The sequence below is a fragment of the Rhopalosiphum padi genome, chromosome 1 (assembly GCF_020882245.1).
Source record: "Rhopalosiphum padi isolate XX-2018 chromosome 1, ASM2088224v1, whole genome shotgun sequence".
Taxonomy (NCBI): domain Eukaryota; kingdom Metazoa; phylum Arthropoda; class Insecta; order Hemiptera; family Aphididae; genus Rhopalosiphum; species Rhopalosiphum padi.
Genome location: NC_083597.1, coordinates 48,422,784 through 48,437,077, shown reverse-complemented (window position 1 = coordinate 48,437,077; position 14,294 = coordinate 48,422,784). Strand labels below are relative to the sequence as shown.

Below are 14,294 nucleotides of genomic sequence, written 5' to 3'. Positions count from 1 at the left end.
TTTTGAATGACATTAAAAAATTGGTTGAAGTATTTATAATGATCATTAGACTTCAACCAAATTAACCATCGACTTTCTTATAACAGATTTTTTTTTTTTTGGGGGGGGGGGGCGATCAGGGCGTGCAGCTGCATACCCTGCACGCCCTGTGGCTCCGCCTATGGGGGATAATGAATCGGAGTCAGAACATGTTATTTATATATAGAATATAGATTACACAATTGGGAAGACATCATAAAAAAGAATGTAGAACTCATTCTAATTGAAGAAATCTAGCGTTGGAAAGGGAAGGATGGAAGCTTATTTGTGAGATGAGATAGTTTTAAAGGCCGAATAAATCCAAAAGGATGAAGAAGATAACAAAATTGTATTTTGTTGGTATTAATGGTATTATGCTTTTCAAATCACATTTAAGTATTTTTACAATCAAATAATTTTAGCAAAAATAAAATAAAATAACAGAACTATGTACAAATGCGATAATTATAAAAACAAATTTTAAATGGAAATGCTTAAATATTGTGAGTTCATTACGATACTGTTAAAAGTCTTCCATTAGAACTAATTCTTTATACCATTCTTTTAACTGATGTGCTTCTGGTACATTTGGATTGATGAACAAAACACTAAATTTGACCATGGAAAAATACTTGGTCCCATTGAATTGTTTAATTACAGCTTGCTTAACCATAACAATTGGTGGATCATCAAACTTCTCATTAAATTTGTCAACTTGTTCACCCCACACTTTTAAAGTTATCTGAATCAAACACAATGACAGCAAATATAAATATACTATATTTTAAGAAAGTTAAAATATACAAAAACATAAAAAGTGTTTGTATAACTAAATCACATTTTAAAATGTATGTTAGTTTTTGATCTTTTATTGTGAATACTCTAATATAATAATTATAACATAAAATCAACCAGACTATTAATAACTTGTATTTACGATTTAACTAATTTAAAATGTTAGTTTCATCATAATCCAAATTTTTATTCTCTTATACTTACGTATAAAAAATAAAAATACTACAAACAAAACTTACAGTAGCCATTGATATATCGATTAATACAATCTCTCGTTTTGCAACTTCTGTTCGAGCAGTTATATTACTGCAAACTTCCATATCACCCACTTCAATGCACACTCCAATTAAATCTAAGAAAAAAAAACAATATTTAATAGTCCTATTTGAGTCTAGTGCAATGAATAAACATATATATTTACCACAAAACGTATTTGGACTGTTTTTTAATAATGTATTAAAATTAGATGTTATTATGCATTGCACTTTTGGCTTAACTTGATCAATACATTCAATTATAACTGAATGAGATTGGAGTTTTAGTTCACAGCCAAATTGGTTGTGTTTCAATATTGTGTCTGCTATATAATACATTTTATTTTCCTTGAAAGATTAATAACAATTTGAGATATGAAAAGAAATGACTAGAAAGTAATAGAATAGGTACCTACCTCAAATATTTCATTTATGGTATCTGAAAGTAAATTGAATGCACTGACACGTACTATACCCGTAGAATCTATCATATTGATATTTAAAATTCTGCAACTATTGTATGTATTGATTGAACTCTTTTTTACAACAGCCAATTTAAGAACGAAAGGACAATTCCTGTAAAATTATAAAAAAAAATAATCCACTTTGGGGGAAAGGAAAGTATCATACAATAAAATGTTTATTACCCATTGGACAGGTTAGTCAAGTCTTTAACATTAATAAGATTGTTTTCCAACTGTTCCACACAATAGAATACCCTACTAGGACATTTATTCAAATTTAAATTTTTCAATGGCATTTCTTTTTTTTCAACATTTATTAAAGGCTGTGGATTTCCATAAACATTCCTGTGAATTAATACTGTTACTTTCTGAATGAGTACAATCCATCTAAAAACACAATGAATACATATTAAATTATTAAATTTAAATACCTAAATAAATTTGGATAATATTAAACTGTTTTTTTTTTCTTTGGTCTACCTTGGACTATGATTATTGGAATTTTCTCCATTCATAAATTTGTACTCATCAATTCTCAATATAGTTGCATACTTCACTTGTTTTTTTACAATCAAATCGTTCAACTGACTGTATAGGAAAAAATAAGAATTCATATAGACACCATCTGATAACACTAGGCGATAATTTGTTTCATTGGATTTCACTTGTACAGCTTCAAAACCCTGAGGTCAAAACAAAATATTAAATGTTGTTCATATAGTTTACTGGTCTTAATTTTTAATTTAAATAATTGAGTTTTTCATAGGAACATACCATTAATTGTACAATTGGTCGTTGTACGAATATGCCATTACATAGTTTCTACAACATACAACAGGAAGTTATTTTATTATAAATTCAAATAATAATATTTGTTAAAAGGTAATTTATGCTAAAAATAATAAATCTCCGTGTACCTCGATAGAGCCGTTTGTCAATTCTATAGCCATTGCGTTGAACACAGTAGTTTAAGTTAAACATGACAAATTAGAAAAAAAAATCTAATTTTTCCTAGTTTATTGAGCATTTTTCTTCCAAATAATTTACTATTAATGGATACACAATATTATAATATATAATACACAATTTGTTTAAATAAATAATACTTAAATTTGAAAAGTCTAAAAAATCGATGAGGTAGTTAAATAACGGGAAATTTAAATTTGTGTTATGAATTTATTATGAATTATGATTAAAGATTCTGCAGTAAAGTGCAGCGCGGGCTGCTGATATGGTTTAGTCCGTGATAACTGATGAGGAGTATAATATCTATTATATTTAGACTGATAATATTCTATGGTCTTATCACAAATTAAAAAAAAAATAATTGAATTCTGTAATTACAGTAAATAATAACAAAATAATAGAATAATATATTTATATTATATTCAAATTTAAAATTCAAAATTTACCAATAGGTAATTCATTTATACAAGACATGTGTTGTGTCCTCGTTTATTATTTTTAAATTTACTAATCATGGCTTGGCTAGAAGTTGTATCAAAAGACCTTACAATTCCTGTTGAATATTTGAAGTCCACTAACAATTCTAAAAGATTTCTGGCTAGTGTTCATCGGATTTGGTTTAGGTAAAAATTTGTAGTAAACGATTTTTAAATTATTCCATCATTGTACTATTTTGTTTAACAGAGATTACATAAATGGTATATATCGTCCGTTTTTGCATCATGAAATATTCACAAACGATGATGTCCGTGCAAAAGTCCAGCAAATTGAAAGTTTGGGCGATACTTGGATATATGTTTTAATAACTGTATGTAAACATTATATTCACAGATTATTTTTCAAAGTAATAATATTGAATATTTTTGTTTGGAGGTTATACAAAAAGTGGATAAATCTATGATTCCTTTGGCAAGACGACATGAAGCTGTACATTTTGATAAAGATTTAAGTTATTCACAACAATTACAATATGTAACAGTAACTAATAGAAAAAATTTGTGGAAAGAAGCGTATAAAAAATATGGTAATGTAATCTTCATATTCAAAATTCGATGACGTAAGAGTTGTTAACATAATAAAAGTGTATTAATTTTTAAGATTATTACCAATTTTATTTTCAGATGGTTTTTTTTGTAGAGAAAAATTAGCTCACTCAAATGTATGTTTATCTCCTCATGATACAATAATACGAGATGTACTCACTCGTTTTTATAACTGTCCAATAATCAATTTACAAGAACAACCGTATAATAAAACATCTTCAACAACAGAAAATGAATCTCATAGCAACATTTTGTCTGCTAACTTAGTTTTTGAAACTAATAAGTATTTTTATCTATTACAGGTATATTAATTTTTAGTTATTTTATAGTTCTCTGTTAATTTAAATAATATATTATAGTGTTTTTTTTAGGAAACAAATAATGTACATTCACTACAAGATTGTATAAATTATAGTCCAGCTTTGTTAAAATCTAATCATGCTCGTCCACTATTTGTTTTATATCAACTTTTGAATGCAATGCAAAATACTCATGACCAAGGACTCGTGTTAGGTGACATTACTTTGTCTGACATCATTGTTTCCCCGGAATTATGGATTCGTGTAGGCTAATCTTATTTAATAGCTATTATAATTTATACACGTAAAATAGTTATTTTATCCTAAACATTACTATTTTTAGGTACTTCCAAAAATCACTGACAATATTTCAGATGCTGATGAATTTAATAACAGTTATGATGAAACAGTAAAAAATTTGACTTTTGAGAATTTAGCAGAAACTTGTGAACAATGGGTTCGTGGAAATATGTCCAATTTTGACTATATTATGTTTTTGAATAAACTAGCTGGTAGGAAGTATGGTGATCCTAAATGCCATTATGTATTCCCTTGGGTAACTGACTTTAGTTCTCGAGCTGGACTTAATTATCGTGACCTCACTAAATCTAAGTATAGATTGAATAAAGGAGACAGGCAGTTAGATTTGACTTATGACATCGGAGATGAGAAAACTTCAATTTTGGTATGTATTAATAAATTTAAAATTACTATTGTGATCTATCATCTATATTATCTATACAATTTAATGTCTTAGACCCCACATCATGTTCCTGACATTTTATCAGAAATAACATACTATGTGTATCGTTCTCGGGTAACTCCACGATCAGTCCTTTGTCGTTATATTAGAACAAAATTTGTACCAGAAGAATATCCTTCAAGCATACAACGCATGCAACAATGGTCTCCAGATGAATGTATACCAGAATTTTTTACAGATCCATCAGTTTTTAAAGTAAATAATATTTTGAAGACATTTTAGAAATAATTAACACTAATTCATAATTGTTCAGTCTATACATAAAGAATTACCTGATTTGGGCATTCCAACGTGGGCAGAAAATGTACAAGACTTGGTAGATACCCATAGAGCTATACTAGAAAGCAACTATATTTCAGAACGTTTGCATCATTGGATTGATTTAACATTTGGATACAAGTAAAAAGATCACTAACTATAAATAATATATGTATGTTTTAATTTCTGTTTTAATTGTTAGATTATCTGGTTCGGCTGCTGTTAAATCAAAAAATGTGTGCCTTCAACTGTGTGATAATCACACCTATCTATCTTCATCTGGCATTGTACAGTTATTTACACAACCACATCCCCAAAGACTTTTACCTTCACCTTACTTTTCTCGCATTCCTCCTATTATGCCTAGATTGAGTAAGTTCATAAATGTACCATATTTATATCAATCATATTTTATTATATTTTTAATTTAATGATTAAGAAACCCCTCCGTTAAGTGAAGAACAACATATTAATGTAGCTGCTGATAATGAAACATCAATGAATGGATTCATAAAATATTTAGATATATCTAAAATACCACTTTGTGTAAGTACTTGTAAACATTGGTACTTTAAGTTTTTTGAAATAATGGTAGATATTAGATCAGTGGTTTCATTTTACATTAGTTTATTGACTATAAATAAACCCATAACCAATACCTATTCCAAAACTGCTCACTATACTCTCAAAATGATAATACATACTTTTATATTGAGTAATGAGTAGAATTCATAAGTAAACTAACAGTTTTAAAATACTTTTTTTTTTAAACTAATAACAATTTTGCAAAAATCACATTCTTATATGTCTAAATAAAATTAAACATATAAAATATAAACCAGTATAATTACTTATATCTTACATATATGGCTATAATACCCGATATATCAATATACCCCAATAATCATTACTTATAACTTGAATATTAAAAAAACTTATTATAACTTACATTTTTATATCCCACAAATGATACCACTGTACTAGGTACAGATTTATATTGTTAAAAAAAAAAATTAATTAATTATTTATTATTAGTTAATTTTATATTGCTATATTATTATTCATCAATTATAGTTGCCGCCTGATTATAACCCTGCAACACCATTAATCACTCTAGATTCATTAAATAATTTCTTGAATGGAGTATGTGCTAAGACATTAAAATCTTCTACTTCTAGTGGATTTTGTACAAAAGACATGACATCATACAAAAAAATCATTGCAAATCGAAGGGCTCAAGAAATTCAAGTAATAATTTGATTTTTATTAGTATTTTAGCCTTAAAGTTCTACTTGGAAATGGATTACTTAATAGTTAATAGTTGCACCAATTAGTTTATATATACATGTATATTGTATGTATGTTTTAATTCTAATACTTGTCAATTTTAATATTACTCAAATAAAAATAAATTATTTTACATTTTCAGGTTTTAGGTTGTTTAATTATAGAATTATTTTTGGGAGACAAAGTTATTGCTCATGGAAGTAATTTATCATCATTGTCCTTTTTAAAAAGACTACAAAGCTGTCGTGTGATTGCTTCAACATACCAAAAAGATCTTCCAGACTGCATTCGACCTGTGGTCAAGTTGTTGCTTCAAATCGATAAAATTCCTTTAAATGAAAATCCATCACCATTTGACTTCAACTGGTGCTCTGTAATCACAGATTATGGACTACCACCTCCAACTCCTCATCAACTGCTTATTCCTTCTCTTTCTTCTTCTATTTTACGTTTTCCTAATTATTTTTCTCGTATACACAATATATTAAGAATGTATTACAATTACAAAACAGTGAAATCGGAAATGGAAAATGTCAAAAACTTATTGGAAGAAAATCAAAAATTTGCCCTTGATATGTTTGATACATTATGTATCAAGCTTATTGTAGATATTGAACAAGAAATGTGTGAATTGAGTGAATCTGGAACTCTTGGAATACTTGCTGATAGCACTTGGATAGAGTTTTTAGTACCTATGGTTATTGAACTATTGTCTGATGCTAATTGTAATACTTTAACAGCTTTGCATTTATTGGAACCATCGTTTAAAGCCTTAGGTATGCAAAAATCTAAGGAATTACTCCTTGACTATGTAACAAAATTGTATGAAGAATGTTTGAAAGATATTGGCCAAGAAAATATCCCTATTCATCATAAATGGCTTAAATTATATCAAAAATCGTTTTTAATGAAATTAATTTCTGGTTTTGGAACTAGCATATTTTTAAAAAATTTTGTTCCAATACTTGTTGAAACAGTTGGATCTGGATGTAATTTTAATAGAGCCTACCCAATCCCAATACAACACCTTAAGTATGTTTTTCATTTAAACATTAAATATAATCATGTAATATAAAATTTGCACTTTTCACAGTGATCTTTGTAGCTCATATCCATCATATGAAAACAGTTTAAATTCTGTTATAGACACCGGTCAAGCTATTAAAGTTGTTGAAAATGGTAAAAGAATATACTTCATTATTGTAATATCATAACATGCATATAGAAAATTAACCTGTAATAAATTGTTATAGATACATTGTCTCTGGATGATGAAGCTTTGACCAATAGTATAGTTTCTTTAAAAGATGTTCTGTTAGATGATCAAGGTATAATAATTGATGATGATACACAAAGTGCTGATACCAATTTTAGTGACGATAAGAATTTGGATGAAGTTACAGTTGACTGTACAGAAGATGGTGAAGATATATCCCCATCTTGTCATACACCTGATTCTGAAAAATTCAGTAATGAAGAAAATCTAAAGGTTATTTATTAACATAATATAATGAGATTTAACTGTGATTTATGTTGTTCATAAATATTTTCATTTACCAATGTCTTTAGATATCAGAAGTCAGTGCAGATTCACTTGTATGGGTATCCATTCGGATAGGTCCAGTACATACTTCTATGTATATTACAAAAAATCTGTTGAAAATGTTAATGTTGTGTTACTCAGAGTCATTACAAAATGAAGACAAAGCAAAAATGGTTATTAATTGTCTAATGAGCATTGCAGGTAATATTATTATTCATATTTATTATTTAATAATACAGGGTGTAACAGATAGAATTGACTTTGGTTCTAATTAATATTTTCTTTTTCTTTTTTTTTTTTTATCAGTAAAAATGATATATTAAATATCAATATTTTTTGATTAAATTAATTTGGAACGTAATAACTTTTTTAAAAATTTGATTTTGAGAATTTGCTGGCATGAGTTTATTTCTTAAATTATTTATTCGTCATATAATATTTACAATTTTTGTCATACGTTTAAATAGTATAATTTTTTAAGCATAAAAATAATCTTGACATTTTAGGTATTTATGGAGAACAAGTTATTTTGGTCCAATATTTACCACATATAAGTGATGTGGTTTCATTATGTAAACGTAGTAAAATGACCACGAGTCTTGAAAGTGGTCTAATTGGATGCGTAACACTGTTGAAATATCTAATGTCATATTTTACAAAATCTACACTCAATGAAATCAGTCAAGTATGTAGTATATAATAATGGTATATAATATCAACATTATTATTTAATTTTAATTTTTTTAGGACACTTTATGTAAAGGAATCATTCACCCAATGTTAAGAATTTTGTCGTCACAAAAAGTGATTTTCCCATCAGGTGCCACAAGCCGTAGTAGTTTTGCTACAAAATTATTTGAAACCATATACTTCTTTGGTCTAAAACAAGGTCATCTGATTTCAAAAACTATACAAAGATTATTCTTGGTATTTGATAAATTGAGACATTTTGATCCAAATAATATGACTGATACTAATCCAAGGTAAATATGCATATTAATTTTGAATAAATTTTAGTTTTAATTTTGTGAATTTTTTACAGAAGTCAAACTATTGAGTTAAATAACAGTGATTCTGGGGACTCTCCTTCTACGATTAGTGCCGATAAGCCAAATGTCAAAACTAAAGTCAGTAATTTTAATACTTAATTTACTTGAGAAAACAAAAATTATAATTATATTAATTTAGGCTATGGAAGAGCTGTGTAAGGTTTTAACGCCACAATTAGCTTATCATTCCTATACTTTATTTGTAAAATACTATGGAGAATTATTTATGCAGAGAACATTGATTAATTGGAATTACATTAAAGAATTGTGTATCACATATAAAGAAGAAAGAGTTTATTCTGGTTACGCAAATATTGGTATGTAATAGAATTACTTTTTATATTATTAAATATTAATTTACATATTTTAAACGTAATTAATATTTTGTAAAAGCTAAATTACAGTTATAATTTTACTGTAGATTACAATGATAGTGCCATTAATTTCGAAGAACAACTTGGAACACATCTTACTCTCAAGGGTAATAAAATACATTTACAGGTAATGTAAAAAGTTAAATAATTTATTTAAGATGATACCCAAGTTTCAATATTTTTTAATCTCTTTATTTATTGTTATAGAAAAAAAAACCGATTAATAAAATAATTTTTAAATTTCTTTGAGTTGGTATTCAAATTATAAAATATAATGTTTAAATTTTAGGATGAAGAAATAGAAGTAGCTGAAGATGCAAAAACTATTGTAGAATCCTCCAGGTATGAATATCTAAATTTTAAATATTAATTATAAAAATGAAACTATGTACTTCTAGTACTACTTAAGTTAATATTTGAATATGTTATAATAATCTTTAACAAGCATAAAAAAAATAGGGCGGATATTAGGTAACCGCTCTACTGCAGTAGTGTGTTGACAAATTTGTTTACCATTGAAATTTTTAAGCAGGTGGTAAATAATTAGGTATCTATTTTTTTGCTAAGTCTAGAGAGATTAGAAATATATGTAATATAGTAATATTATAATATCAAAATTAATTTTATTTAAGAGTTTAACAAAAAATGAAATTTGTTTTTTATGTCATAAATCATAATTCATATTGGTTTAAAATATAACTAATTTAACACACAAGATGTATGGACATGTTCTATTGTTCTATAATGAACATGGTACATGGGTCGTACACAAACATTGTGCTTTGACACCGTTATTCTTGTGTGTTTGTAACTGTGTCCAAAAAGTGAATACGAGCGAAGCGAGTTGTTTTGGTTGATAGGTATACTTAAATATAATATAGGTGAGTGGTATTTTCAAATCTCTGCTCCTTCAGTAAAACTAGTTCAATATACCACTGCTCTGCTGTATGATAGTTATTGACTATACCTCATCATTGAGTAGTAAATTACAGTATAATATATATTACATTTTTTAATTTGATGATAAATCATTGCATATGAAAAACAATTCTGAGCAAAATCTGTCCATCAGACTATATTTATTAGTATTTTATTTTACATTAATTATATTGCTATTAAACTAATTTATTTTACTATTATTAATACAGTAAATTTAATTATTTTTTGCCACAAATATTATATTTGAAAATTGCATTGTCTATTAGTAGTACCCACCAATAACATTTTTAAATTATAACAAAATAACTAATTTTCTTTTAAAATCATTATTTTTTTTAAGTATCCAAATTTTAACTTAAAATGTCAATTACAAATACTGTGTTTATATATTTTTTAGATTTTTTGGTTACAATATGAAATTCTTATGAGAAACAGTGCATTAATTTTTCAGATCTTAGGTATGAATATTATAATTATTATGAATTTTTGGGACTTTGATGAATCTTATCAAAATTCTAACTTTAAATGCTATAAACTTTAAAATAAATTGCACTAAAAAACAAAATCAATTTTGTTAAATACTAGTTTTACATAAAAATTCCTGTTTTTCTTTAATTTTTCCCCCCGCAGTTATTTTGAAAATTACTTGGATTCTATTACTTTTGGGTATAAAAGTATACCATGATCTATTCTTTCACAAGAAATAGTCCCCAAAGTTGAAGCATTTTTCTGCTCAAAAAGGTGATGTGTGATGGCCAAAAAAAAATACACATCATTGTAATTATTCCACTTAGAATTTAATATTTATGTTTAAAATTAGTTTTAAGTATAAATCAAATCAAATAAATAAGTCATTAATATTTATTTTTAAACAGACATTTAAGAGGAAACTGGTTAGCATATTGGGAACATGAAATTGGCCGCAATAGTCGTGATACTTGCTTTAATTTTAAACAAATCAAGTTACAAACATTTAGTGGTCATCAATCAACTGTAAAATCTTTAAGTGTTCTTGATAATGAAAATAGCTTTATAAGCTCTAGTCGTGACAAGACTGTTAAACTTTGGTCTTTAAGAAATCAAGTAAAAACATCTACTTAGTCTCATTATTTTAAACATATTAAATAAATATTTGATTAATAAATTTTCTAGGGTGACGGGAATGGTGTATCACAGTGTCAATACACTTATTTCAGACATCGTAAATCTGTATTATCAGTTGCGTATTTGGAAAAATTTCGAATGGTCGCATCCTGTGATTCTTCAATACATGTTTGGGATCCTTGGTGTGGTGGACGGCTCTTAAGCTCAATGAATAGTATACCTGTTAATATTCTTAAATGTCTACCTACTCCTCATCCAAATATATTAGCTGCCTCTACACATCCAACCTTACATTCTATTGATCCTAGAAATGGAAAGTCTGTAGCAGAACTTAAAGTAAGAACTTTAATCTTATATTCTATAATTTTATATTTGTTAATTTATAATTTAAACAATTCTCTTTATAGATATCTGTAAATGCCACTGGCCTCATCAGGAGCATTGCTGTACCCACTAACGCTCACTGGGTTGCTGTTGGTCAGTCATCTGGTTATTTGACTGTTATTGACTTGCGAACTGGACAAGCCTTGGCCAACTGGAAAGCTCATGAAGGAGAAGTAATAAATAACTAAAAACAAAAATTTCTTCTTAATTCATTATTTTATCTCTTAGGTATTACAATTGTTGGCTGTAGATTCCAATACAATTGTCAGCTCATCTCTTGACCAATCATTATCTGTTTGGAATGTTTCAAATGGCAATCTGATTTATAATATGAGGTACTAAGTACTAATTATCCAAATAATAATGAATATATTATGATATTTTTTAACGTTATTTTTATTTTACAGAGGATCACCTGAACCAGTCCATTGTTTAGGCCTTCATAGAAATGAATTGATTTCCGGTACTACAGCCAATCGCATAGGAATACATACAGGATTTACCAGTGAAGCATCATTTTCCTCTACTAAAATAAGAGCTGACACATTTAAGGGAGTCTTAACTACAATGTCTGTACTAAGTTTAAATCAACTACTATTACTTGGTGCTGATAGTGGCAATATCACTCTTTTATGCTAAAGAGTAAAATAAGAGTTTCTCATCTTTATTACCTATATTTAGTAAAATTCCAATTATTATTTCATAATCCGTATATTTACTTAATATTTGAGGTAACTTTTTTACTGTGAACTATTCATATATACTCTGTCTCATATAAAAGAAATCTAAACTATTGACTTCTATTCAAGGCATTGGTAATGATTTGTAATGTATGAAGAGTACCATACTCTCGGGAATCGTTACTTCCAACATCCACTTAACTTGCATTTTTCATAGATTTACATGGTAAAGCATTTTTTGATGGCTGCATTAGCCATTAGCAATTATCAGAAACGGTAACTGACAACCAAAACTGATTTATCAAGTTGTTTGGTCTAACCGAACAAGTTGAAAATTGTTCCTCACCTGAGTTTACTCTTAAGAGACAGTGTGTAAGCAATATCTTATTCAAGCATTAACATTTTTTTTTCAAAATTATTAAGTATACTGTTTTAAATTTTTTCAAAATTTAAATATTTATACTTATAAATTAAAAAATTGATAATGCTTAGATTAAATATAGAATGTTTCATGAATCACTATTTATAACGTATACAATTATATTATATCATATATTCCTATTTTAATTATTTATACTTAATTTATTTTTATCATTGATATTATAAAAACTTATGTGTTCATTACTGTTTTTAATTTTATCACCTATATCTAAAGTAAAAATAATAATTAAGTATTCATATCTCATTTGGATTGTATAAATATTCACTAAACATATATTTCAATAAATTAATAGTGAACTAATGGTCCTTTAAACAGTAGCGTAGCTGAAGCTCAATCTAAGGGGGGACTATTAGAAAATTGTAATAGACCAAATTATTTTATTACCTATATAGGCTTTAACTGTAATCAAAACATAACCAATAAAAAAATCCAAGGAGGGGCATACACCCATGGCCTCCCCTCAGCTACGCCACTTGTCTTTAAACATGATTTAGTGACCTATGATTGGTTCATTAAATGTATTTAATTTATTAATTATATTTATTAATATTTTATGTAACAAAATAATAATCCCATAGATCTCAATTTATTATCGATAAAAGTATTCAGATCTATTATTTTCACCATGTTGAATACAGTATATGATATAATTTAATTAAAATCTTTATGTCTAGGTAGGTATTATATCTAATTATTTAATAAATTGTATATATATTATTTTATTTTTAATTAATTTTTATAAATAATATACATTGTTTTACACATGTTTTCTGTTCTTGTAGTGAATGATTTTTGTTCAAAGTTATGGATTAACTTCGACTGATATGGGTTATTAAATTATGCTAGAAGCCTAATTTTTTTTTTATTTTGGATCTAAGTTTTTGATATGATCTTCTAGCAGTGCCGAATGAATTGTGTGCTAAGAGCACTATAGCTTAAGGATTCTCATAAAAAAAGATTAACTTCGACAATTACTAGAATTTATGATGTTGAGGTAAGCGCTGGTCTATTTTTAATACAAATTGTTTTAGATATCAGCTATCACCATTTTCTCATTAAAATTTTAAAAATATTGAAAATACCTAAGCACAATTTCTTTTTATTAATGTTTGAAGTTAAAATGTTGACAAAATCAGATATTTAGCCAAAAAAAAAAGATTTTAGTTTTTGTTGTTACTCAATAACATTTTCAAAATAGGTTATTAGATTAATTTTAAGGTATTATCAAATTACTCCATAAACCTATTCACATCATTCTACGTTATGTCACTACTAGTTTTGACTCAGTTAATGACAATAATATTAATATAGATATTTTATAATAAATGCAGTATTTTCTACTAAAATTAATTCACCCTAGTGTTAATAGTAAAATTGATAATATATTCTTATTAATTTAAGCTAACCATTCGTTTTTGTTCAGAATAATTTTTTGCATGCATTGGTTAATTACCTATTGAATTAAACTTTAATATATTCATTAATTATTGCTAACCTAACCTATTACAGTGACCTACCCAATGGTGATATCGAATTGTTATACTCAACACCTAATCTACCTACAGCAGAACCAATGTAGTTATTACTTTCTTGCTTTTTTTTGTATGTGTAATTAATTATCAGTCTTTAGTA

At 26.9% G+C, this 14,294-nt stretch overlaps 2 protein-coding genes across 3 annotated transcripts; one reads left to right on the top strand and one right to left on the bottom strand.

The window, feature by feature from the left end:
- Positions 1–348: 348 nt before the first annotated feature.
- LOC132918084 (replication protein A 70 kDa DNA-binding subunit-like) lies at positions 349–2,748 on the bottom strand. The gene is made up of 8 exons (XM_060979167.1): positions 2,449–2,748; positions 2,306–2,353; positions 2,012–2,214; positions 1,715–1,918; positions 1,484–1,643; positions 1,235–1,415; positions 1,053–1,165; positions 349–760 (listed from the first exon to the last, which is right to left on the bottom strand). The coding sequence occupies exons 1-8, from the start codon at positions 2,479–2,481 to the stop codon at positions 542–544; spliced, it is 1,161 nt and encodes a 386-aa protein (XP_060835150.1). The 5' UTR covers positions 2,482–2,748; the 3' UTR covers positions 349–541.
- A 110-nt stretch (positions 2,749–2,858) lies between these two features.
- Positions 2,859–12,841, top strand: LOC132917363 (WD repeat-containing protein 81). 2 transcript variants are annotated; one of them, XM_060978082.1, is made up of 26 exons: positions 2,859–3,120; positions 3,182–3,305; positions 3,371–3,521; positions 3,619–3,842; positions 3,912–4,103; positions 4,183–4,524; positions 4,597–4,797; positions 4,856–5,001; positions 5,063–5,232; positions 5,300–5,406; positions 5,935–6,108; positions 6,290–7,179; positions 7,241–7,326; positions 7,401–7,636; positions 7,717–7,891; positions 8,197–8,375; positions 8,438–8,673; positions 8,733–8,817; positions 8,879–9,056; positions 9,161–9,240; positions 9,403–9,455; positions 10,928–11,135; positions 11,205–11,492; positions 11,564–11,713; positions 11,769–11,875; positions 11,948–12,841. In XM_060978082.1, exons 1-26 carry the CDS (start codon positions 3,011–3,013, stop codon positions 12,177–12,179), a joined length of 5,124 nt encoding a protein of 1,707 aa, XP_060834065.1. In that variant the 5' UTR covers positions 2,859–3,010; the 3' UTR covers positions 12,180–12,841. The 2 variants fall into 2 exon arrangements, with proteins under 2 accessions (XP_060834065.1, XP_060834072.1); XM_060978089.1 differs by lacking the exons at positions 2,859–3,120; positions 3,182–3,305 and having other exon boundaries at positions 3,441–3,554.
- Positions 12,842–14,294: the final 1,453 nt, after the last annotated feature.